The sequence below is a fragment of the Helianthus annuus genome, chromosome 10 (genome assembly GCF_002127325.2).
Source record: "Helianthus annuus cultivar XRQ/B chromosome 10, HanXRQr2.0-SUNRISE, whole genome shotgun sequence".
Taxonomy (NCBI): Eukaryota; Viridiplantae; Streptophyta; class Magnoliopsida; order Asterales; family Asteraceae; genus Helianthus; species Helianthus annuus.
This window is the reverse complement of record NC_035442.2, coordinates 87,964,494-87,992,220: the sequence shown is the minus strand read 5'-3', so window position 1 is coordinate 87,992,220 and position 27,727 is coordinate 87,964,494. Positions and strand designations below refer to the sequence as shown.

Sequence of the window (27,727 nt, the reverse complement as noted above, 5' to 3'; positions counted from 1 at the left end):
ATTTTTACATATTTCCCCCTCCTAAGCAGCTTTATTACATATTTCCCCAACCCATAAATTTAATTACATATTTCCCCTTCCTAAAGAAGCCTTATTACATATTTCCCCAATCTCTAAATTTTTATTACATATTTCCCCAATCTCTAAATTTAATTACATATTTCACCTTCCTAAACCCCATATATTACATATTTATCCATTTCATTAAAAATACTCTTATAGAATTACTATTTTACCCCTAATGAGTTTATTAAATAAATAACTATAATATCACTACTTATTGTTATAGTAATCTTAATAATATTTTTGTTATTTTATATGATATTTAGGTTTCTTATTTAAGATTTCTATAAAAAAATACATGTTTACTCTTAGTCTAATCCACCTACTTCACATATACATATATAATTATATACACAAACATCAACAGAAACCTCACTCTCTATCTTAACATATTCATTACTACGTTCAACCTCAAATTTTGATTTCTCAATCGATCGTATATTCAATTCAAACAATAAATAATAATAAACGGACAATACAATACGGAAAACTGGCGGTAATCGTGAAACTTAAAGGATAGACGAAGAATTACCTAATTATATACATATATAATTATATACTTATCGATAAAACCTAAATATCATGCAAAATAACAAAAATATTATTAAGATTGCTATAACAATAAGTAGTGATATTGTAGTTATTTATTTAATAAACTCATTAGGGGTAAAATAGTAATTCTATAAGAGTATTTTTAATGAAATGGATAAATATGTAATATATGGGGTTTAGGAAGGTGAAATATGTAATTAAATTTAGAGATTAGGGAAATATGTAATAACAATTTAGAGATTGGGGAAATATGTAATAAGGCTTCTTTAGGAAGGGGAAATATGTAATTAAATTTATGGGTTTGGGAAATATGTAATAAAGCTGCTTAGGAGGGGGAAATATGTAAAAATCCCTTTTTTTGCGCCTTAATGATGCATCATTGGAAACGCATCGAATTGGCATGCATGACTAAAGTTGCATTAGAAATGATTTTCTGTTGGCTTTCCTATTTATGTAATTGCAACGGTTATCTATAAATTAGAAATCACCTGGTCTGATTTCATATCAAACTAGTTATTTTTTAATTCGTGCTTCGCAGCGGGAATTCCGTCGTTATTTGTTCGATTCGTTAGGGTACCGGAACTCGTTATAGTAATCTAAAGAGAAAATCTTACATCGATTAAAAACAATATAAACAAATATGATGTTATTTAGTTGATATTGGTTCAGTTGGTTTGCATTCTATGTTTATTTTTTCAACATTGTGATATAAATTGTATTGCAAACAAATATTGTTCAACTATCATACCAAACCTAACTAAAATTAACTCGACAACATCTGTATTGGTACTGGTTATATTTTTAATATTTTTGTTGTCGATAAACTAACACCGTATCGCTACCATACTTTGTCAAACTGAACATCGGTATCATATCGTTATCACAGTGAATCGAAACGAAACCAAACGAACAACAATGTTCATTACCAATATTTATTTTTACTGTTTTTTCTTTCTATAAACTGACATTGTATCGCTATCGTACAGAACCGTACCGTACAACATCAATACCATTACTGTATTCTTTTAATGGTTTCTGGTTTTTAAAATTATTCATTTATACAACTTTGTATGTGACGATAAATGAATATCGGTACATGTACCGTGGCAATCTAAACCAATCGATACCGTTCGGACAACATCAATGCCGCTCTACCGGTGTTCGTTTTTATCGTTTTCAGCTGATCTAAAACACATGTTGATTTCTAGACCTAGTGCATGTGATGTACCGCTGCTGTAACGAACCGTATCGATACCAATCAAATGCATATACAACTTCGTATGTATGTAATGATAAATGAATATCGGTACATGTACCGTGACAATCTAAACCTGTCGGTACCGTTCAAACAACATTAATGCCACTCTACCGGTGTTCGTTTCTATCGTTTTCAGCTGATATTACACACGTGTTTATTTCTATACCTAATGCATGTATTGTACCGCTGCTGTAACGAACCGTATCGATACCAATCAAATGCCTGCGAAATGTTAAAAATAAACAATCATAGACGGGGTTTTAGATTTGTTTTTAAATTGATGGACACAAATTATTATTGTACCGTAATTGTAACGAACCATACCGATATCGATCCAATGCCCACAAAATGTTAAAAAAATAAAGATAGACGCGGTTTTAATTTTATTTTTTAAAATTAATGAATGCAATGCATAAATATAATAATATATAAAATAATATTGATAAAAATAAAAAATAAACACGTAAAATTATGAATTACTGTTATTACTAAAGTTCAAATTAAATAATATATAAAATATTAGTAAAACTAAAATACTTAAAAATTATTTAAGTATTATTTAAAAAAAACTTTATATATATATTTTTTAAATTGTTGTTAAAATAAAAAAAAATATAAACATTTATATTTATTATTATTTATTGTTATAAAAGGAAGGTATATAAATGTTTTTTTTTATTTAATATATTTAGAAAAATGGCAATATTTTTATTAGTTAATTATTATTATAAAACGTCAATATTTTTTATAATTAATATTATAAAACTTCTACATTTTTTATCAAGTGTTAGTATAAAACGTCAACTTTTTTTAAATTAGTATTATAAAACGTCAACAGTTTTTTAAATTAGTATTATAAAACTTCTACATTTTTTTATCAAGTGTTAGTATAAAACGTCAACATTTTTTTAAATTAGTATTATAAAACTTCTACATTTTTTTATCAAGTGTTATTATCACTAGTACAGATTTGACTAAAAGATGCGGTTAAATTGCCTATGAGATGCGGTTATAGACCCGCATCTTATGGCAAGGCATCTTTTGGCTATACGCCAAATAATGCGGGTCCAAAAGATGGGGTTCTAGAACCGCATCTTTTAATATACCAACAAATAAACTACTTTTCCCTATTATACTCAAAAGATGTGGGTTATATAACCGCATCTTTTGATATGTTAACAAAAACATTTAATTTTCTTAATATCTTGGTGTTTTAGAGAAATAATATATATATTATATATTAATCTCCAGGAAATTTTATTAAAAATTTCCAGTAAATTATATCATCAACAAATTATCTAAAAATGAAAATAAATATACAAAAAACAAAATTAAATTAGAACCAATATAATAGAACCCAAGAATACAAATTACAAAGGTTTCAAAGTAACACAAGATTACAAGAGTTTTAAAGTAAGATAAATACATATATCTCTAAAGATGATAAAAGTGATATACAATAGCGTCCCGAACCGATGTCATCATACTTGCACCCAATACCATTGTCTTCAATTCATACTTGCAACCAGAACCGTATTGCCTAACAAAATATAGCGTTACATTAATGCACAACATTAATAATTGTATGTATCCAATTTAAACAAAATGCACAACTGCACGAGTCAAAATGAAACTAAAGATGAACATGTACATTGTGATATTGCTATCAAAGAAATACATACCTCTTCCTTTTTTAATGCACAACAGAGTTATCTCTTTAGCCTAGTATTGTTCCCCATGCTTTATATTGTTTCTTGTCCTGAAATCTTTATAAGACGAAATGTTAAAATGATCCCTTCCAAGTAAACACACCACATTCATCAATTTGAATGTCTAATTGTGAATTGAACTCGTTCTTTCATTTCGGCATTTGCAATCCAATTTTCCTTAAATTGCTCCGTCATTTTGAGTTTCTTTGCTCTTTCTTTTTCTTTCTCTAATCTTTTTGTTTCTTTCACCAGCCAACAAAACAAACAATTAGATCACACTTTTAAATCGATATAAATACAGAAGTAAACTTAAAACTAAACGCCCATTGATCTGTATGTTAGTAAACTTAAAACTAAACATCCATTGATTAATATCAAAATTAACATTTTTTAAATTAAAAATAAAGAACTAAAAAAGTCCAACTGTTTATTAATTAAGCTTAATACAAGCATAAAAAATACTATACAATAAAGTTATCACACAATTGAGTTATACTGAAGCCCTTATCTTACATCCACACAATATCAATTTGTTCGAGCATTAAAGTTGGTTAAAAACACCCATATAAAATACACAATGTACTAAACACCATCACTACTCGATAATATCTACTGAAGCAACATCCAAATTCAACAAAAAAAAAAACCAAGTAAATCAACATAAGCTATTACCCAAACATGTAACAAATAAAATTTGCAAAAAAATAGTTGTATCGATTGTAGCCATTTCAGCGAAATCATGTCATAAATAAAAAAAAAAATCAACTTAATCGTAGATCAAAGTCGATACGGACATCCAACATTCAGAATCTAAATACACATTTACCTGTAGACCAACGTGAGCAGATCGAGAGGTAAAAGTTTCTCTCCCTACTTTAACACTTCACTCTCAAAATCAAAGAAGAATAAGAGGGAAAGAAAAGAGGGTTTTGTTGGTGAAAGAGGAAAATGTGAAACCCAGTTGCTGTGTAGTATCTAATTATCTATAGGCTGATGAAACATTGAAAATTGAAATGGTGGGAGGGAACTCAATTTAGAGGAGGGAGCGGGAATTGAATTAAGATTGGGAGGGAATTTGGTGAAATGGGGGGAACAGGTGAATACAAATCAAATTTGGGGAAACTGAGATTGTGATTTGACTTGTTGAAGTTTGAGAGAATGGTGGTCATTTGATTGTGATTAGAATGGTGGTCTTCAATGAATTGCCTTTTTTCAAAAAAAAATTTGATTGTGATTAGAATGGACGGTGGATGAGAGGGGTTTGGGATTGAGATCCGTGCGGTGTGCTTTCTAGTGATTTGAAAGGTGGGATATATCAGGTTATTTGTTTTTTTTTTCTTTTTAAATTTGATGGTTACTAGAAAAAATAATTAATGTTACAAATGAAAATGAAAGTTTATTGATGTCTTGTTGTGTGGTATAATGGTATTATTAAATAGTTTGTTAGGAACGGCCGAAATACATAAGATTAATGTATCTTTTCTTAGATTTTATTAATTTTTCACTATGTCATATGTCATATGGTGGTGGTGGTGGGTCGGCTGGGGTGGTTGTGGTGGTGGTGGATCGGTTGTGGTGGTGGTGGTGGGTCGGCTGGGGTGGTGGTGGTGGGTCGGCTATGGTGGTGGTGGTGGGTCGGCTATGGTGGTGGTGGTGGTGGTGGGTCGGTTGTGGTGGTGGTGGTGGTGGGTCGGATGGGGTGGTTGTGGTGGTGGTGGTGGGTCGGCTGGGGTGGTTGTGGTGGTGGTGGGTCGGCTATGGTGGTGGTGGTGGTGGTGGGTCGGCTGGGGTGGTGGTGGTGGGTCGGCTATGGTGGTGGTGGTGAGCTGACTGGGGTAGTGGTGGTGGGTCGGCTATGGTGGTGGTGGTGGTGGTGGTGGGTCGGTTGTGGTGGTGGTGGTGGTGGGTCGGATGGGGTGGTTGTGGCGGTGGTGGTGGGTCGGCTATGGTGGTGGTGGTGAGCCGACTGGGGTAGTGGTGGTGGGTCGGCTATGGTGGTGGTGGTGGTGGTGGTAGTGGGTCGGCTGGGGTGGTTGTGGTGGTGGTGGTGGGTCGGCTGGGGTGGTTGTGGTGGTGGTGGGTCGGCTATGGTGGTGGTGGTGAGCCGACTGGGGTAGTGGTGGTGGGTCGGCTATGGTGGTGGTGGTGGTGGTGGGTCGGCTGGGGTGGTTGTGGTGGTGGTGGTGGGTCGGCTGGGGTGGTTGTGGTGGTGGTGGGTCGGCTATGGTGGTGGTGGTGTGCCGGATGGGGTGGTGGTGGTGGGTCGGCTGAGGTGGTGGTGGTGGGTCGGCTGGGGTGGTGGTGGTGGTGGGTCGGCTATGGTGGTGGTGGTGAGCCGACTGGGGTAGTGGTGGTGGGTCGGCTATGGTGGTGGTGGGTCGGCTATGGTGGTGGTGGGTCGGATGGGGTGGTTGTGGTGGTGGTGGTGGGTCGGCTATGGTGGTGGTGGTGAGCCGACTGGGGTAGTGGTGGTGGGTCGGCTATGGTGGTGGTGGTGGTGGGTCGGTTGTGGTGGTGGTGGTGGTGGGTCGGATGGGGTGGTTGTGGCGGTGGTGGTGGGTCGGCTATGGTGGTGGTGGTGAGCTGACTGGGGTAATGGTGGTGGGTCGGCTATGGTGGTTGTGGTGGTGGTGGTGGGTCGGCTGGGGTGGTTGTGGTGGTGGTGGGTCGGCTATGGTGGTGGTGGTGAGCCGACTGGGGTAGTGGTGGTGGGTCGGCTATGGTGGTGGTGGTGGTGGGTCGGCTGGGGTGGTTGTGGTGGTGGTGGTGGGTCGGCTGGGGTGGTTGTGGTGGTGGTGGGTCGGCTATGGTGGTGGTGGTGAGCCGACTGGGGTAGTGGTGGTGGGTCGGCTATGGTGGTGGTGGGTCGGCTATGGTGGTGGTGGGTCGGCTATGGTGGTGGTGGGTCGGATGGGGTGGTTGTGGTGGTGGTGGTGGGTCGGCTATGGTGGTGGTGGTGGTGGTGGGTCGGCTGGGGTAGTTGTGGTGGTGGTGGTGGGTCGGCTGGGGTGGTTGTGGTGGTGGTGGGTCTGCTATGGTGGTGGTGGTGTGCCGGCTGGGGTGGTGATGGTGGGTCGGCTGAGGTGGTGGTGGTGGGTCGGCTGGGGTGGTGGTGGTGGTGGGTCGGCTATGGTGGTGTTTGTGGGCCGTTTATGGTGGTGGTGGTGGGTCGGCTGTGGTGATGGTGGTGGGTCGACTATGGTGGTGGTGGTGGGCCGACTGGGGTGGTTGTGGTGGTGGTGGTGTGTCGGCTGGGGTGGTGGTGGTGGGTCGGCTGAGGTGGTGGTGGTGGGTCGGCTGGGGTGGTGGTGGTGGTGGTGGGTCGGCTGGGGTGGTGGTGGTGGTGGGGCGGCTGTGGTGGTGGTGGTGGGCCGACTATGGTGGTGGTGGTGGTAGGTCGGTTGTGGTGGTGGTGGGTCGGCTGGGGTGGTGGTGGTGGGTCGCCTATGGTGGTGGTGGTGGGCCGACTATGGTGGTGGTGGGTCGGCTGTGGTGATGGTGGTGGGTCGGCTATGTTGGTGGTGGTGGTGGTGGGTCGGTTGTGGTGGTGGTGGTGGTGGGTCGGATGGGGTGGTTGTGGTGGTGGTGGTGGTGGGTCGGATGGGGTGGTTGTGGTGGTGGTGGTGGTGGGTCGGTTGTGGTGGTGGTGGTGGTGGTGGTGGTGGGTCGGTTGTGGTGGTGGTGGTGGGTCGGATGGGGTGGTTGTGGTGGTGGTGGTGGGTCGACTGGAGTGGTGGTGGTGGGTCGGCTATGGTGGTGGTGGTGGGCCGACTATGGTGGTGGTGGTGGTGGGTCGGCTGTGGTGATGGTGGTGGGTCGGCTATGTTGGTGGTGGTGGTGGGTCGGTTGTGGTGGTGGTGGTGGGTCGGATAGGGTGGTTGTGGTGGTGGTGGGTCGGTTGTGGTGGTGGTGGTGGTGGGTCGGATGGGGTGGTTGTGGTGGTGGTGGGTCGGCTGGGGTGGTTGTGGTGGGTCGGCTATGGTGGTGGTGGTGTGCCGGCTGGGGTGGTGGTGGGTCGGCTGAGGTGGTGGTGGTGGGTCGGTTGGGGTGGTGGTGGTGGGTCGGCTGGGGTGGTGGTGGTGGTGGGTCGGCTATGGTGGTGTTGGTGGGCCGACTATGGTGGTGTGGTGGGTCGGCTATGGTGGTGGTGGTTGTGGTGATGGGTTGGAGAAACTACGTTCGTATTTCAGATTCATGAACTAGAACGCCGATCGTATTTGACAATTAAAGAAATAATAATAATTCATAAATAAAAAACTTTGTTATGACATATATACAATTCGTTTTATAAAACATTAAGTCAAATGAAATCTTAAAATTAAACCTACACCAACCCTGATGAAAAAGAATCCCGGTGCTAATATGTAGATGCTTGCTGTTCTAACATGTAGAAATATTAAGAAAACCGAACACTCACATGCTCTTCCATCCACTTTGATGAAATCATGGATCTTTCAAAAAGCTACCTTTGGAAGACAAAACAAGAATTACAAAAGTATAGAATTTTATGAAAAACGTCGTATTGTCCCCTTACCATCCTCAGCCACATAATAATTTTAGTTTTTATCAGTCTTTCCTTACACATGGAAAAAGTTAGAACACGAATAATGTTTGACCATAATCTCTTCTTCTTTTTATCACCCACATAATAATTTTAGTTTTAATCAGTCTTTCCTTACACGTGTAAAAAATGCATATAATGTGATTTTAGATGTGACATTTCGCTCGAAACATAAATTTAAAACTAATCATCGTAAAATTTTAAAACACCCATCGCGAATCCAAATCGATGACTGGGTTGAACATGTTCATTTGAACGGGACTATGAAGACCCTACTAGATGATGGTGAGTGTGTTTTTGGTTTAAAACCATTTGTTGTGTCTAAGCAAGCATTCAAATAATGGGCATATTTTATGTACGTGTGATGATCATATTTGTGGTTTAACAGAAAATATATCGAATTGCAAAGCAAAATACGGGTCTTAAAAGAAATGTTGGGATTGAAAACTTGAAACATAACTAAAATATCATTTTATCTACCCATCAACATGGGGAACCAAACAGGGTAAAGTGCAACGATAATTAAGACAAGAACGAGGGCAATGGCAATGCAAGAACATTTCCTAGAGCTCTTTTGCAACTCCCTTGCTTCCACTAATTGCTCGGTTCCACGATGGACGAATGAACTCGCGTGGGCCACGTGGCTCTCGATGTCGTTCAATTGTTGTCCTTGAGCTTCTACTAGGGCGGCCATATCCAAGAAGATCTGGTGGAGTTCTATCAAGTTTTTCTCTATATCTTTGATCCCATCATGTCTTTCTTGGATTTCCGAGATTGTATCCATAATTTGGCCCCGACCTTGGTCTTGGATCGCTTTTTGAAGAAAATCTTCGCCTTCTCCACTAGATATCAAATTTTCAATTAATTCTTCGTTTGCATTCTCACCTGTTAATGTAAAATATCTTCTCCCAACTGTCTCTTTGTACTCTTCGTTCATACGAGTTCGCAATGCTTGGAAGTCATCCATCATGGTCTTGAGCTTCTTGCCTAAACCACTAACTACAGACGTGCGGGTTCGGTCAGTTGATGAGCCGGGCCCACAACCAGGAATCTTCCGATGTTCCACATTCGACTTGTCAAGGGCCACGAGCTTTCCTTTTATAACTTTTACCCGCTTCAACACCTGCTCCACATCTGAGTCCATCCTCGCCCGAAGTTGCTTCATTGTTTTGGCATTATGAACCATCTTACTTTCCTCATTTGATTCTTGTAGCTTTTTATGCAGCTTCTCAACCCCTGACATGTCTTCTTTAACATTCTCCACATCAAGGAAGAACTTATCAAGATCAACCACATCATTAGCCGCACCACCGCCTGCCTCGACATCATCCGGATAAGTTTGCTTGAAAGAACCAGAGAATAGATCGTTCATCTTGATTAGCTTTTCCCCCTCTGGATAGTTAATCTAGTTTCTAACAAAAAAGGATTATCTATGAGATAGAATTTAAGACTTTTTGAATAAAAAAACACCTTCTCTTCTTCTCTCTAGGTAAAACAACAAGGGATAATAATAATAATTAGAGGAAGTGGAAGAGAAGGTGAAAAAATGCAAAAGGTTGATCAACTAATAAAAGTTATCATTTTCAATGGAAGATAGGTGACATTGGAGGGATAATTACTAATTTTTTAGAGGTCAATAGTTAAAGTAGGAGAAATTTAACGGTTGAATTTTGAGATACAAATATCATTTTAATCCAATGAACACTTCATTTTTTTTGGTATATATGTATATTTCAAACATGAAAATTAGCATTATCTTCACCAAACTCTGCATACTGACACTATACAGAACTCCATATATGTTAATATATTGAACTTCTTTCTTAGGCCATCCGTAGTCATAAAGCCCTTTGTGGGGCGTTATGCGACACGTGTCGTGCCACGTCACACGGGGGCTTTATGGGGCGTTATATCACTAGAGCCCGTAGTCATAAAGCCCCTACCCATCATTACCTATTTAATAATTTTCAATTTTATTTAATTAATATTAAAAAGATTACTTGTTTGTGATTGGTCAAAGCTTTAAAAAGGAACCAGAATCACGGCGCCATTAACATCGCGCCGCCTCCAATTTTTCGATCGATCGCGCCCTCCGTGGCGGTGTGCCGGCGCTATGCCGGCGCTATGAGGCATACCGCCCCATGCCATGCCGCCCACTACACATAACCTTAGCATGGTGTAACTTTTATCAATGGAGGGTTCATCTAATGTAACATCCTACCGCAGTACTCATATAGTGTCAATCTTAATGAATCAAAAGACAAATAAATAATAATAACAATAAATTTATATTAAAATAAATGTTCCGAATATTATGAACCTTGTTTACACACTGGTAATAATAATAATATTAAATAACTTACAATAAAATCTAATAAATATTTTAGTAGTCCATTTTACAGGACAACAACTAGAAAAATATTTAATGGGGTGGTGGTCCATTGGCAAAGGCAAAGCCTTTAAACATCTTGGGAGGGTGAGATCTTGGATTTAAGTCCCACAGACGACAGAAATAAAAAGAAATTTGCCGTTCAAAAAAAAAAAAAAAAAAAACTAGAAAAACATTTCTAATAAAATTAACTGAAGGACAACACATACGGGTCTCACTAAACAAATTAAATAATAATAAACCAAATATTAAAATATGTATCAGTAATCCCTCTATAACACTAACGGATTACTAACGACTACTAACACCAGTAACCCAAACATTGGTCGTCAATTGTTGGGAATGTTCACCAACTAATTACAGATGGATAACTCACCGCTGACAGATTTCCATTGGACTACTCGCTTAGGCTTTTTGATGGTTTGTCGGTAAGAACAATTTGCAATAGGCGTATAGTCGGTAATATTTAGGATACGATTTCAAATAGGATTCTTGTCTAGGTTTTCAATCGTTTGTTAATGACATCGGCAAAATGGATTCGGTTTTAGCCAAAGCCGGGTTAAACATAAATCAGAACCTAATAGAGGAGAACGGGACTTGGAAATGGCGATCTTCAGTTGAGGAGAGTTTCTCGGTCAAGCAGGTGCGTCTTGACCTGGAAAACGTTCGACAGCCCACCCCGGTGGTTGACCCGAATTTAGTTTGGAACAGCTGGGCCCCGGCTAAAGGTAACATTCTGCTTTGGCGGGCTCTTCTCGGTCGAGTTGCTTCCAAGGAAGGTCTAGCTCGTAGGGGGGGGGGGGGTGGCCGTTCATGATGTGGGCTGCCCTAGGTGTGAGCTGGAGGTTGAAAGTCTTAATCATATTTTTCTTAATTGCTTGTGGGCTAAAAGTATTTGGTGGAATGTCCTGGCTTGGCTCCGTATTCGTTTCCCGCTTAATTGTGAGTCGCTTTTGGAGTTAGTCAGATTTGTTAAAGATTGCCCAGGGAGCAGAGTTTGGAAGAGGCTAGTTTCTACGGTTGTTATCGCTACGGTTTGGAGAATTTGGAGCGCGAGAAACGCCAAAGTCTTTGAAGATAGTTTCATCCCTATTATGAAGACGGTGGAGCTCATCAAGGAAGATTCTTTTCTTTGGGTTAGTATTCGTTCAAATTTAAAGAAACCGAAATGGGAGAATTGGGTTTCGTTTGATGTAGTTGGCTTGATGTAGTAGTCGTTTGTCTCGTTTTTTCTTTTTCGTTTCTTTCGTTTTGTTGTTCTCCCAGTTGCTTGCTGGCTCTTTATATTTATATATAAAGTGATTTGCCGTTCAAAAAAAAAAATCGTTTGTTAATAATAGTTTGAGACAGTAGTATTAGTGGATATTATGCCCTATTTATAGCAACAAAATCTTACCATATTTGGTAACCGAACATTACCCATTTTAAACAAAATATTGGATTGTTGTTTCTGGTGGATACCTATAACTACAAGTTGTTACTTCGTCTCCAAACCTCTTTACTTTTTTATTGGACCTACAAATAAACAGATGATATCATAAGCCAAAATATGCTATTATGGTTAAGAAATAAACAAGCAATGATCTACAACTCTTCTCAAAGATAATGAATCTCGAACCCTAACAAAACATTTGCTTAAAGATTACAAAGCTCTGTTGAAGACTTGAAAGCACTATTGAAAAGAAGAAGCATTTTTTCAAAGGCCAAAGCCCTATTGAAGACAAAGCACTGATGGTGATGACCAAACATCTGTTAGGCCTAAATAAATGTTTGGAACTAGTCAACAGAGGTTTGAAGAACATACTTTATTAATGTAACAGTCTTAGTCAACAGAAATGTTTAGTATATTTAATCAGCTGTTAATTCAAACGGATGTTTCTAACATCCGTGGAATCTTTTCTAGCTAGGAAAATTAAATGTCGCTATCATGGTGATGGAAACCTAAATTGCGAACAGATCTTTGTACTTAGTATAAATAGATCTCACCTGTTAGAGATCTATTTTATCACTTGACATCTTATTGTATGAACATAATTGAGTGATTAGGCTAAGGGGGAGTGTAAAACCATTCTTGTAATCTTTTGATTATAATCATTAATACAAGTTTGATATCTTTTCAAATTTGTGTGTGCATATAATTCCGCTGCTATTCCATCTTTTACTATCATTCATACATAATTAGTTCACCTAAAGCACACAAATTAAAAAGCAGATCATAACAATTGATGTCAGAGCTTGGACAGATTAAACTTGATTTCACAATCAGTTGAATATAAAAGGATAAACTCACAAATTGATAACCAACTGTTCGTTATATCGAATTATAGAGTTTAAAGTATCAAATTAAAAACTTTTTTGTACGTACTCTGTTTTTCACGGAGATCGTAAGGATGTGGCAAAACAATTATGTTCCCCATAACACTGGTTTCAGCAACAAGCCTCCGATGCTTGTCAGACCAGAATACAATATATGACAATGTCGGATGGCACATGTGCTTGCTCAACAGAACACAGGATGTTGGAAGTCTGTGATATCCGGACCACATGTTCCAATGGTACCAAGTACCAAAAATCCAAATCTTCAAGAGCCAAAGAAACCAGAGAATTACTCTGAGCAAGATTTTTGAAGTTTGAGTTAGATGCAAAGTCTTTCAACATTGTGACCATGGCTTTACCAAACGAAATCTATGCCATCCTATTACACTATAATAGTGTAAAAAAGTTATGGGTACATTGAAAGAATAGTTTGGTGGAATACAGGATGTGATCGCAAACACTCGTGAAATTCTTAATCAACAGTATGAGACCTTTGCTCATGTTAAGGGAGAAAACTTAACACAACAGTTTTAGAGATTTTCTTATTTAACAAGTGAATTAATGTTGGTAAACAAAAAATTTTCCGATTACACTTTAAGTAACAGGTTTCTTAGATCACTTCCTGAGAAATGAGATACAATTGCTATTGTGATGAGAACAACGCCAAATTTTAAGGATATGACTTTGACTCAGTTTCACGGTAAGCCCTTGACATTTGGAAGGGAGCTTATCTAGAAAAAAAGAAGCTACGGGAAACTAGAAAAGTGTTTGATGACTATGTTTTTGGCAACACAACACTTCTCAGTCAAGAAGAATCATCACCAGGAGTAGTAAATAATCAGGGTTATGATCATTACATTGACATATATACAAGAGATAAACTCTGATCAATACTCCTCAAACTTTGCTTTCACAACAAATGGTGATAGTCAAAATCCTGATAATCTGTCTTTTGTTCTTAATGATCTAAAGCATATTGATCCTACTAACGTAGAGGATATGGAAATTTTGCATCAATTAGCCCTACTCAGTATTACAACAAACAATTTCCATAAAAGAACTGGTAGGAAATGTGACAAACGGTAAATAACCGGTAATTCCGTACTTATTATATAATCCAATGCATTTAACGTAATTTAATTACGTAACTGGGTCGTACATTGGATAACAGTGTTAGGACAAGTTAAACAATACTATAACACATGTTGGTTTTAGTCGTGTCGCGAAACCAATCTAACTATGTCCTAAAAGTGTTGGGCGCACTATTCACGGTCACACTATTCATTACAGCAAAATTGTGCAAACGAAACGAAACGATGAATAATGACATACGAAAGACATATCTGAGTCCATATATATACAAAAACCCTAATGTGGGAACACATCTTGCAATAATACGTAACTTTCCGGTATAACGCTCTAATCACAAATTATCCGAATCAGCGATAAATATAACAATTTTAACTCGTCCGAAATACTAAGTTAGCATTTCCGAGACTCCAGAATTATAACAGAATAATGACAAGTACCTTAAAACAATATGAGGATATCAAAAACGCATAAAAGACATCGTTTCTGGTACTATGACAAACAGTGCACAACTTAACCGGGAAGCGCCTGATTTCCGAACCGACGAAGATTTCAATATCCGATAGCCTCATACATCAATCTAGAGAGCTAGTTAAGCTTTATTTGGGATCCCAAATCCCTTCATACATCTCATGGTTGTGGAATTTCAACTTGCGGAAATATTCATCGCTGGAATGCAAAAGTGTCGTTATTGAACCGACAACTAAACAGAAGCCGTATAAGCTATCAAAATACAACATATACTAGTCTAGTGAACTAGTTAATACCAATTAGCAATTCAAACCCCTAATTACCCCCTTAATGATGCTAGACAACCCTAAACAACATACTTATTTTAATCCACTAAATATCTAATAAATTAAGACTTTACAAAAAAATGTTACACTTTATCCCCCCTTGCCATTTACGGTCACAAAGTGGGCCCCACACACTGGTTTCTTGGTTGAAAATTTGTGATTTAAAGTATGGAGGAAATGTGTGAAGTAAGGTCTTGCTAGTTTGAAAAGATCTTGTACCTTATAACAATCCACCACACCACATACCATACTAAAAAATTCACAACACTTTGCAAGACCAAAAACCCCCTCATCTTCTCTCTAGGTTTCGGCCACACATTCATCACCATAAACCACCATTTTCAATCCATAAACAAACTAATACAAGCCTCACATAACCCATTCAAGATGATCATGGGGATGCACTAGGAGCTTCACTTTGGTGCTTGGAGGCTTTATCATCAACTTTTCATCTTCATCATCTTCACCTTTGAATCTACCCTAGCCTAGTGCTAGTTGTAAGTTCACTTGTTTAAGATTTGAAGTTCTTATATTATGTAGAATTAAAAAGTACAAGTAATTTCATCTTGAATCTCATAAAGAAATTATTAAAAACCCTAAACATAACAAGAAATAAGAAGATAAAAGTATGTGATTTATTGTATTCTTGTTGGTTATTTAGTGTAGTATTTCATAAGTATGATGATCTTGCCATATGAGACTTAAAAATATGATTTAAACATGTATTTATTTAAATCATACAAGATCCATCACCTTCAAAAACTCACGAGCTTCATGAATATATAGATACATAAATCATATTCTTGATTCTTGAGTTGATCTTGAAAGCTAGTAAACTTGACTTTTAAACAAGTTACAAATATTTTGATGATCTTGAAAGATATAGGATTTTAGGGATTTCTAAAATACAAATATAAACATAATCAAGTTTATATAAAAATGCTCTATAAAATATGAACTTGAAAAGTGGGTTATTTTAAAGTCTTGGAAAATATGTATAAGTGATATGCTCATGAAAAGTTGAAGGTGAAAGTATGTGATTATTGATTGTAAAATGATTTTGGTGAAACTTGATGAATTGATGATGATTTGGAAATTGAATTATGGTTTAAATATGTTTTTAAAACGTGGGAAACGCCATAGTTTAGGGGAAACTATGGCGAAATTTTCTAAAATTATAATCATGATTAAGTGGGGATTAAAGTGTGATTAAAATGATTAATCACATCTAAGGATCTTAATCATGACTAGACAAACCACTTGCTATTATCTTGATTCCTTACGGCCTAGAAGTGTCGATGAGCAGTTGAGGCAAATTATTGATACGTAAGCAATACAAACTATCATAATGGATGATAAAAGAGTTGGAATATAGTTTGATATAATTTTGATTTTTTATAGGGCAATGGTCGTGTATGCTTCACAAAGTGGTGCCAACATAAGGGTTAAAAGCATCTGGATTAACGCTAGGGTAAGCACTTAATCACTTATTTAAATTTTGGTTGTAATGATATTGTAAATATTAAAACCCTTTAGTTTAAACTTAAATCGCAATGGTTTCACATTTCTTGATATTTTTAGTTGTGTAGCGTCCACGTCAGCCAGGATATACTGAATACGGCTACTATGTGATGAAGTTCATGAAGGAGATAGTTTACGAATGAGTTGGAATACTTGACAATGATAATGTACGTTTAGGCATATTTTAGTCTGTATATTAGAGGAATACTTGGCTGCGGATATGGAATACTTGACAATGATTATGTAATGGATTGTTTTGGTTTATGTATATATGTGTGTATTTGTTTTATATAAAAGATTTATTACTTTTGTTATTATACATGTATCCAGGGCAACTTAGTAATTCTATAAAAAAAATAAACAATTAAAAGTATGACATGCGTAAATGAATGTCATACGCATGTGTCATAAATGTTTGTCATGAACGTGTGTCATTAAAAAGTGTCATGAATGTGTGTCATTAAAAAGTGTCATAAAATGAGTGTCATAAATGCATGTTATTACACACAAATGCATACCATAGTAATTTTATGGCTTCTCAATTAACGACACGCTTTTGCGTGTCATAATTATCATTTTATAACGCACAATGTATGTCAAGAAATATGTATTTTCTAGTAGGGATGACCAATTAAAAATGACAAATCTCCCAAGAAATAAGATAAAACAAGAAATAGCTTTTGCAACAACTTTCTTCTTAATTTCCTTTCACCTAAACCAAACTTAAATAACAAAGTTAAAAACTGTAAATAACTAGAACATGGAAATAATAGTAATACTACTACGTGGGAAGAACATGGAGTATTTGATAGAACTACTTATTGTTCTAAACGAGTTACCGTTAACCCGCGCGTTGCGGCGGGATGTTGATTAAACCCAAATCAATCCACATGTTGTTGTTAGGACGTGACAGGAATTCGATTGGTATTAGTCTGGCTTCTTACGGTTCCAACACCAATTTTGGTTCTTTGGCTGATATTATTATATTAGAATTTGATATCGTAAGCTAATAATTAGATGTCAAGTTCTGCAAGGTGTGGCGTGCAAGTTGCAGCGCACACTTAAAACCATTAAAAAAAGTAATGGTGAAATTTTCTTATGAACCTGCGCGTTGAGAGGGCGACGCAAAACCATGAAAAAGAAAACTAATGTCGAAAAGCTTCTACAAACTCGTGCGTGAAAAGGTGTTGATATAAAAGTTTCAAATCTTACGAATTATTAGATCCAAACAAAAACTACGTAATAATAAAATCCTTTTCAATGGATCTCTATTCTTTTAATTTTTAACGGATATCACGGTAAATCAAATCATAGGTATAGACTAAAAACAGAAAACATTTATAAAAAAAAGAGTGAGTATAGTAATTTAAAGATAATTCCCAAACACTTTACTCTCTTGTTTCAACTTTTTATGGTAGTGAGTCTGTTACTTGACAATAATTTCTTATACATGTTAGTATTTCCAGATATATAGTCTCGCTCATCCAAATGAGCATTTCACACAATACAGTATGCATGCTAGTACAATACCATAGTATCATATATGACATATGAGATGCAACAAAACATGATGCAGCGAATACAAAACTAATCAAAATAAAACTAATAATAATGATTAATCCCAACATACAAACATCATATATTCATAATATCATATCTGAGATACGTTCAAGAAGAAGAATACCAATATTAGTTTATTTATTAATTTGAGAAACATAAATCTCATTCCCGGGCTTCCAAAACATGTACATATTAACCGAATGCCATAAAAGAGCCTTTTATAGTTTTATTTATGTTTTATTCATGTCCTTTATTTCCCACACACAAATACACTACATATTTTACAGAGATTTTAGAGAATTGAGATGCTAGAGAGAAAAGCAAGGTGTGGTGATCGGCCAGAATTCCGAGCGGCAGCGAAGTTAACCTACGGTTCTCTTCGGTGGTGACGGTAAAGCGTTCCGCTGTTGGTTTTCCTCGGTGGTGACGTCCAGCGGTTCTTCTCGGCGGTTTCCGATGAAAAGTTCAGAGGACTCAGGCAGTCCGACGAAAGAGGCGGCATCGATGTTATAGAAAAGCAGAAATGTCATCTTGCTCTCTATGTCACCCACGCGCTCACACGTATATCGCCTGAGTCAAAACCACAATAACCACCGTGTTTGTAGTTGGAAGACCCGTCACAACCGGATTTCCACGCCGTTATCTTTGTCTTCAATTTTGGTGTCATCATCATCTGGCCAATATCCTGTTCCTGTAGGTTTTCTGGTTTATATTTTGCTAATATACAAATGAGTCACGATGACGCGGCTATAAATGTATGTATGTATGTATGTATGTATGTATGTATGTATGTATGTATGTATGTATGTATGTATGCGGCAGATTACCGATAGTTATTGTGGTGGCGGTGAGGATTATATAGGGCATGAAATGGTGGCAGATAGGGGGAATAGAGGCTGGAGGAGAGGCGTCTGTTTGTTTATAAAATGTGCGGTTACGGCGTTGGTTGAATGTGGTCGTCGGTTACAGTGTATCCGCCAAGTACCCGTAGCGTCTGAGGGAAAAAGGATTATCTTTGTTGTTGGATCGAGACTGATCGTGGGTTTGTTTTTCGGGTAACCGCCGGAAATTATAATTTAATTAGTTTTGTCTGTTGTTTTGAAATTTGATGGGTGCGATGGTTTGGATGCGTCTTTGCGATGTGAACGCATCCCATGGTTTTTTTTCTTGAATGAAACGGTGTGTTGTTCCTAAAGGGTAAAAGGATGTGACTTTTAATTTTTAAATAAACATACCCCAATTGTATAAGGGTATAATGTATGCATGGCAAAATTGAAAAACAACGTGCAACGTGGGACGGTTCATCCGGATTTATCAACATCAAGCGGGATAATCTCACTGTAATATATTATTAAATTCTAGTGTTGTATTAAAAATCAATTGTATCAGCATCAAGCGACTTTTATATATATTAAAAATCAATTAGAACGTAAAATATTCAATTAAAAAAGTTGTTTTTTTTTTGTTTCTAAATAAAATTCGTATCGAAACTTTTTTAAACATGTTTTATAGGACACATAGAGACTAATAGACGTCACTAATTCTGTCTATATTAATTGTATTGATATTATGTTCATAGGTGGATTTATCTCCATAATTAGGAGATTACCTTGTACCTTTATATAGGGTGAATGGTTAATGAAAGAATCAAGGAATTAATATCATTCTACATGGTATCACCCTAAAAAGATCCTCCCTACCCTAATTTTTTGCCGTCTTCCCCCTACTCGCAGCAACCTTCTGCCGCCACACAATCTGCTTGCTGTTCCATTTTACTCCTGTTGCTGCGCACCCTTCTGCCGCCGCTACTCCTGCTGTTGCCGCTCACACCTACCACTGCTCTTTCGCTGCTGCATCCTTGCCGTCGCACCTCTTAGACCTCCTCATGGCTGACAACAAGCTCCATCCGGCTGTTACGGTAAACAACATTCGCACCTCAGTTCCCGTTACCCTAGACAATGACGCCGCCGACTACAATACATGGTCGGAACTCTTCCGCATACATTGCACAGCGTTTCTTGTGGCTGATCATCTCAAGCCACGTGACCCACCTGTTGCCGCCTCTTCGTCTGATAAGGAAAAACAATCGGCTCCTCCTGCCGCCGATTCTTGGGAACGTCTGGATGCTATCGTTCTCCAATGGATATATGGCACAATATCTCCTGGACTTCTCAAAACTGTCATCAAAAAGAGCACCACTGCGTATGATGCATGGAAAGCCATTGAAAACATTTTTCAAGACAATAAAGCCACCCGAGCCCTCTATCTCAAACAAAAGTTCGCAAACACCCGACTGGAAAATTTTTCGTCCATGCATGAATATTGTCAAGAGATCAAGGTCATAGCCGATCAGTTAAACAATGTCGATGCCCCAGTTGCCGAACAAGATCTAGTGCTGCAAACCTTAGCCGGACTAACCGAACAATACGAAACGGTTGGCACAATTCTCCAAAACACCAAACCCTTGCCCTCGTTCTTTGAGGTTCGCTCTCAGCTATGCATGAACAAGACCACTAAAGCCAACCAAGCAATCCATTCTACTCATCAGGCGGCCACAGCCCTCCACACCCAAAGCCAAACACGCCCCACCTCAGCTTCATCCCACAACACGACTTCCCCGCCCACATCCGACTCTTCCCGCGGTCGTGGCCGCTCCCGTGGACGCGGCAGGGGTCGGTCCTCCTCGACTGAAACGAGCCGCTCCCGAGGTCAGTCGAACTATTCGGCTCAAACCCAACACCCCTACATCATATTTCCCAACAATTGGGCCGCCTCTCAATGGGCTCCCCTACTCAACCACACCTATAGCCCACCCACACATCAGGCTCCTCCCTGTCCCAACCCATCCATCCCTCGGCCGAATGGTCCACAGGGCATTCTGGGCCCTCGGCCAGCCCAGGCCCACATGGCCACCTACAGCCCAACACCGACTGACATTGCGCATGCGCTATACACTCTTTCTATGAGTCAGCCTTCTGACCCGATCGGTTACATGGACACCGGCGCCACTGGTCACATGGAGCAACCAGGTATGAATTCCCCGTTTGTTTTTAACACTTGCACTAATAAACAAATAATCGTTGGAAATGGCTCAACCATTCCAGTTGTTGGACAAGGCAACAAGACCTTACCCCCACCTTTCAAATTAAACAACATTCTTTATGCTCCCAACCTTCTTAAAAACCTTATATCTGTCCGTAGCCTAACGACAGGAAATTTGCTTTCCATTGAATTTGACCCATTTGGTTTTCTTGTGAAGGATCTCAAGACCAAGGAACCTATCCTACGATGCAATAGCTCGGGCGACCTCTATCCTCTCACCACCAACTTCATCAAGCCTGCCTTCAAACCTACCGCTCTAGTTGCTGTCACCCAAGACTGTTGGCATCAACGCCTTGGACACCCGGGCAACTCTTTATTGCATTCCTTAAGAACTAGTTCTTTTATTGAGTTTAATAAATCGAACGATAAACTATGTCAATCATGTGTTTTTGGCAAAAGTGTTAGACTTCCATTTTATGATTCTATGAATAAAACTTATTTACCTTTTGATATCATTTATAGTGATTTGTGGACCTCCCCGGTACTTAGTACCGGGGGTCATCGTTATTATATATTGTTTCTTGATGACTTCACCGATTTTTTATGGGCTTTCCCTCTTACAAACAAATCCCAAGTTTATAACACCTTCACTAACTTCTATAACCATATTTCTACACAGTTTGAACGCAAAGTCAAACAATTTCAATGTGACAATGGCACCGAATACACCAACAATAATTTTAAACAATTTTGTCATAGAAATGGTATGCACTTTCGTTTTTCTTGTCCCCACACCTCCTCTCAAAACGGCAAATCTGAGAGAAAATACGTACCATCAATAATATGATTCGTACTCTTCTATCTCAAGCCTCTCTACCTCCCTCATTTTGGCACCATGCCCTTGAAACTGCTACTTATCTTCTAAATATTCTTCCTAAGAAAACTCACAAATTTTTATCCCCCACCACCCTCCTATACAATGTTCTTCCAACCTACACACATCTTCGCTTGTTTGGTTGTCTATGCTATCCCATCACCCCCTCCTCCACCATTCATAAACTTACCAACCGTTCTAAACCTTGTGTTTTTCTCGGCTACCCCCCCAACCACCGCGGATATAAATGTTTTGATATTACTACTAATCAATTGTTTATATCTCGACATGTTCATTTTGAAGAAACTGTTTACCCCTTCTCCATTCAACACCCCACCCCTCAAAACTACTCTTTCCTTTCTCCACCTCTTCATCCACTGTTAATTAATCATGTGGATTCCTCCTTACCCACTACCTCATCTAACGTACCCCACTTCACCTCCACTAACTCACCTACTGATCAATCACCTCAATTTGTTGGCCCACACCCCTCATCTCAATCACAGTCTCACGGCCCAACCTTCACTGGGCCTCACCCTCTCTCCCAACTGTCGTCCACTACCGATCCCTCCCCAAGCCCACTTATACCTCCCTCAACATCCAACAGTCCCGTCCCACTTCCTACCCAAACACCGGCCCAAACCCAAACACCGGCCCAAACATCAGCGACCACCACTCCACACCCGATAAACCAACAGCCCACTCATTCACACTCACCCCACCCGATAAACCAACAGCCTACCCCCCTCTCTCGGCCCCTTCGCAACCTGTCCGTACTATGCGCACTAGAGCCATGGACGGTATCTCCAAACCCAAGCAACTGTTCAACCTTCACACTATGCCCATCGTTCCACTCCCGAAAACTCCCCACCTTGCCTTGTCCACACCTGAATGGTTCGATGCCATGCAAAACGAATTTAGTGCGCTTATTAAAAACGAGACCTGGGAACTAGTACCACGCCGCTCAGACATGAATATTATTCGCAACATGTGGTTATTTAAGCACAAATTTCGTTCTGATGGTTCTTTAGAACGCTACAAAGCGAGGTTGGTATGTGATGGTTGTAGTCAACAGGTTGGGGTTGATTGTGGTGACACCTTCAGTCCGGTGGTAAAACCCACCACCATACGGGCTGTTCTCTCCTTGGCTCTCTCAAAATCATGGCCCATTCATCAATTAGATGTTACGAATGCATTTTTGCACGGTCACTTAAAGGTAACGGTTTACATGCACCAACCAATGGGATCTCGACATCGGGACTACCCTGATTATGTTTGCCGCCTCAAGAAATCCCTTTATGGCCTCAAACAGGCACCCAGGGCCTGGTATCAACGGTTCACTGATTTCGTTCTTCAGCATGGATTTGCACAGTGCAAAACTGATAATTCATTATTTATTTTTCATCACGGTCTTAATGTGGCCTATCTTCTCATCTATGTGGACGATATCATTCTCACCACCTCCTCTGATCATCTACGTCAACGGCTTATGACTTTACTTGCAGGAGAATTTGCTATGAAAGATTTAGGACCCCTATTTTATTTTTTGGGCATCTCGGTCACTAGAACGGGGGACTCTCTATTTCTATCTCAACATGCATATGCCAAAGACATTATCCATCGTGCAGGTATGGACACGTGTAAGCCGGTTGCGACCCCGGTAGACACGCAGACCAAATTGGCTAGTGAACCGGATTCTCTGTTTGATGACCCCACCACTTATCGCAGCCTTGCAGGTGCCTTACAGTACCTTACATTTACGAGGCTTGACATTACTTATGCTGTTCAGCAAATATGTATGCACATGCACGCTCCATGTATCGCTCACTGGAACGCTCTTAAGCGTATTATCAGGTATTTACAGGGCACTGCGGACTATGGCCTTCATCTTGCCTCTTCGGCGACACTCTCTATTCGTGCCTATACGGACGCAGACTGGGCTGAGTGCCTTGATACGCGTCGTTCTACATCCGGTTATTGTGTCTATCTTGGCAATAACCTGATCTCGTGGTCTTCAAAGCGACAATCCTCCATTTCTCGCTCTAGTGCTGAAGCCGAATACCGTGGTGTTGCCAACGTCGTCGCAGAAATATGTTGGTTGCGAAACCTTCTTCTCGAGCTCCATTGTCCGTTGAGCAAAGCTTCTCTGGTTTACTGTGACAATGTCAGTGCCATCTACTTATCAGGGAACCTGGTTCAGCACCAACGTACCAAGCACATCGAACTCGACATTCACTTCGTACGCGAATACGTTCAGAAAGGCTTGGTTCGTGTTCTTCACATGCCTTCTAGATTTCAGATTGCCGACATCTTTACCAAGGGTCTTCCAAGAGTACTTTTCGATGACTTTCGATCCAGTCTCAGCATTCGTTCACCTCCCGCTTCGACTGCGGGGGTGTAATAGACGTCACTAATTCTGTCTATATTAATTGTATTGATATTATGTTCATAGGTTGATTTATCTCCATAATTAGGAGATTACCTTGTACATTTATATAGGGTGAATGGTTAATGAAAGAATCAAGGAATTAATATCATTCTACAGAGATCTACAACACATCATTCTGCTGTATATGAAATTAAATTTAGTATTAAAAGGGTAAGTAATAAATTCAGTTAGTTTTTAAGAGGCAATGGGTTACATGTTAAGAATTTGTTTCTTTTTCTTTTTAATTTACATACCCCGGCTTGAATCATAATCTATTTTTGTTGTTGTTAAACCTTGTGCTTGAAATCAAGTTGTTCCGATAATGCTACATCTTAGACTGTTTTTGTTGTTATAAACCTTGAGCTTCATATAAAGTCATTTCGATAAGGTTACATCTTAGACTCCTCTCTTCAACCTGTCATGCACAATGAACAACATATTCGTGTTACATGTATCTTAAGAAACTAATTAAACATTTACATTTTTGGAATATTTAAATACTATAAAAGTTGTAAATATGTAAACATGAAATAATACGTGAGTATATTTTCATATTAATGTTACATGTATCCTAATAAATTAGGTTGGTTGTGAATTCGATCTAACTTATTTATACTTAGTTCATGTGTAGTGGTAGAGCTTTATAGTGTGGGGTTATGTGACAATTGTGTAAGAAAGAAGAGTTAGAGGGTTTTATATAACTTGCGTGTGTAGTGAGATTATATACGTATGTGGTTTTATATATATGTATGTACATATATGTGTGTGAATGGGGAAGGAAGGGTCACACCGTTATATACATCGTGGGGAGGCAAAAACGTTACCATATAGCGCTGGCCGTAACGGTGTAGCCGGGCGCTATGGGGCGCCATAGCGGGTTCGGGGGTATATACCGCCCCACTACTGAGAGGCTTAGGAGCGTGAAAAGTAAGGCTAAAGGGTGTGGGGGTCATGATTGGGACATGATTCGCCACATAGAAACATGAATGGAAAGTTACACCACCCCTTGCATGATCCACAATGGTTTGCATGGATTAAACCATTACAACCATGATCCTCCTTTCCATTTTTTCAAGAAATCATTTCCTTTTTCTTTAGACAAAAATAAATTAAAATAAATAAGAGATAGTGGTTTGAGTCATGACCACACCCTTAGGGTATTGGTTCTAGATGATGGATTATAGGTGGGTGACATGACACTGACGTGGAGGGTAATAGAGGTCATGAGGGTCATGACCACACCCTATAGCCTAACTCCAAAGTTCAAAACTTAACTCAAACTTACTTGTGAATTGAACATTTATTTCCGTAAGGAAAAATTACAAGTTTTGTTCTTTAATTTTATTCCACTTTTCAGGCGGTGTCCTTTTTAACGAATGTTGACAGGCGGTGTTCTTTACTAGGTATTTTGTTGCAAGTTTAGTCCTTTACACCCAACTCAGTTAAAAAACCCTGTTAATTGTTGACAGACGGTGTCCTTTACTAGGTATTTTGTTGCAAGTTTAGTCCTTTACCTCGTATTTTGTTGCAAGTTTAGTCTTTTACACCCAACAATTAACAGAGTTTTTTAACTGGGTTGGGTGTAAAGGACTAAACTTGCAACAAAATACCTAGTAAAGAAAACCGTCTGTCAACATTCATTAAAAAGGACACCTCTTGTGACAAAACTTGTATTTTTTCCTTTCCGTAATCAACTTTAAAAAAACCGATTAATCATAAGTTTGGATATAATAAAGACCTCTAGTGTCGAAATGACTCTAATATGTTCAAAGCACTCATCAAGCAACAATCTCTCTTCTATGGCAACCTTTGCGAGCTCCGAAAATATTGATGCTGTCTCATCACTCTGTTGAAATGAGATTATGATCTTTTAACAGTAACTTAAAGTTCAATATATTTTTGTTCTTAAAAATATACAGAATGATACCGTGGGCATGAAAGACGATGCCATAGGCATGGCAGATTCCACCAAATGTATTCCGTGTCTAAGTGAAATCGTAGTTGCTTGAGGATCCATCTACACAAAGAAACAATTAGTAAAGATATAAACTGAGTAAATAGCATAAATCATCCTTGTACTTTACATGCAACTAGTAGATGCCCCGTCCGCGTTGCGGGGCAATGGCCGAATAATTCTCAATCAATTAAAAAAAGACTACAATAATTTTGTTATGAAAAAAAAAAAAAAAAAAAACGATGATAAGACCGTAGTTTTTGGCTCAGGGCAAATCTGTAATTTTTCAGGACTAATGAGCCAGTGTTAGGCAGCTAGAGTTATGCGCCGCCCGCGTTGCGGGGCACTAAACCGAGTATTTCTTAGGTTAATAACATGTACGCCTTTATGTCGGTTAGTTGTACATGCTACCTATAACACGATATAAAAAAAGACACATCAAGTTAACCAATTAAATAAAACAGTACCATAGTTATGATAAAAAAAACTTAACTAAAACGATGACAAGCGTGTAACTTAGAGTTGGGGGCAAAGCAATAATTTGTCAGGACCAATTAGCGAGTGCTAGGCAGCTGTTTGGCATGAATAAAAACAAAATTAAGTCAACAAAGAAAAATAAAACACTACCATGGTTTTGCCAAAGGAAAAAAACTGATGGCAAGCTTGCAATTTTTAGCGGAGGTAAAATCGTAATTTTAAAATGGAGGTAAAATAATATTTTTAACTGAGGGCAAAACCATTTTTTATTTTGAAAGGGGGCAAAATCGTAATATTTTAGCTGCGGGCGAAATCGTAATTTTTAGCTGGGGGTAAAATCCTAATTTTAAACTGGGAAGCAAATCGTAACTTGGCAGGACTCTAGCTGAGGGCAAAAGCATTTTTTTTATTTTGAACTGGAGGCAAAATTGTATTTTTTAATTGAGGGCAAAATCGTAAATTTAAGCAAGGGACAAAAGCAAAATTTTATTTTAAATCGAGAGCGAAATCGTAATTTTACACTTGGGATAAAATTGTAATTTGACATCACCTATAGAATAACTATTATATTAAAAAAGAAAAAAAAAGTCAAAGTGGCCGCCCAAAAGCGCCAACCAGTGAACATTACTATTACTTGATGACGTAAGCAAGTTGTTTTTTATATGTTGAGAATGAGAATATGCAATTTACTTTTTTATTATAAACTTCTTGAAATTACTCGAATCCAGTTTGAAAATGAATTGATTTTTTTTTTTCTGTTTTTCTTTTCAAACATGATAATGAGAATTTACATAAACATAGTTTAACTTTCTTATTTTATTTATGTACTAAGATTTTAATTATTTTCATTTTATAAGTACACCAGTGTAATCACTATGTTTAAATTTTCTTTTTCGTAATCTTCTTTATTAATTAATTTTTTTTGTCAAATAAAATTTTTATGTCGCTATGTTACATACTTTACAATAAGCATATGTTATAAGTTAATAAATTTGAGAAAAGAGAAAAGAGTTGATATAGTAGTACTAATAAAACACTAAATATTTTATAACTACCTTATTAATTATTTCTTCTCTAATTAATTACTCAAAAGCATTTTATGAAACACAATGTTGAAAAGTTTTAAATGTTGATATG

At 38.6% G+C, this 27,727-nt stretch overlaps 2 protein-coding genes and 1 long non-coding RNA gene across 3 annotated transcripts; all 3 read right to left on the bottom strand.

Annotated features, from left to right (window-relative positions):
* Positions 1-3,190: 3,190 nt before the first annotated feature.
* LOC110885290 lies at positions 3,191-4,723 on the bottom strand. Its single transcript, XR_002562067.2, has 3 exons — positions 4,409-4,723; positions 3,556-3,824; positions 3,191-3,413 (listed from the first exon to the last, which is right to left on the bottom strand). It is a non-coding gene; the product is annotated as an uncharacterized LOC110885290 (long non-coding RNA).
* A 3,892-nt stretch (positions 4,724-8,615) lies between these two features.
* Positions 8,616-9,515, bottom strand: LOC110885289 (syntaxin-125). The gene has a single exon (XM_022132969.2). It carries the CDS (start codon positions 9,513-9,515, stop codon positions 8,616-8,618), a length of 900 nt encoding a protein of 299 aa, XP_021988661.1.
* Positions 9,516-24,303: 14,788 nt separating this feature from the next.
* On the bottom strand, positions 24,304-26,232 carry LOC118482962 (QWRF motif-containing protein 3-like). Its single transcript, XM_035978569.1, has 3 exons — positions 26,087-26,232; positions 25,898-26,005; positions 24,304-24,574 (listed from the first exon to the last, which is right to left on the bottom strand). Exons 1-3 carry the CDS (start codon positions 26,174-26,176, stop codon positions 24,509-24,511), a joined length of 264 nt encoding a protein of 87 aa, XP_035834462.1. The 5' UTR covers positions 26,177-26,232; the 3' UTR covers positions 24,304-24,508.
* Between the last annotated feature and the right edge of the window lie 1,495 nt (positions 26,233-27,727).

Bases quoted from the DNA above. Each gene is read 5' to 3' on its own strand.
- LOC118482962 (XM_035978569.1), bottom strand. From the start codon at position 26,176: ATGGATCCTCAAGCAACTACGATTTCACTTAGACACGGAATACATTTG. The intron at 26,006-26,086 runs GTATCATTCTGT...TCATTTCAACAG, and splicing joins CATCGTCTTTCATGCCCACG to AGTGATGAGACAGCATCAAT. The intron at 24,575-25,897 runs GTCTTTATTATA...TGTGCATGACAG, and splicing joins GAGTCATTTCGACACTAGAG to GTTGAAGAGAGGAGTCTAAG.
- LOC110885289 (XM_022132969.2), bottom strand. From the start codon at position 9,515: ATGAACGATCTATTCTCTGGTTCTTTCAAGCAAACTTATCCGGATGAT.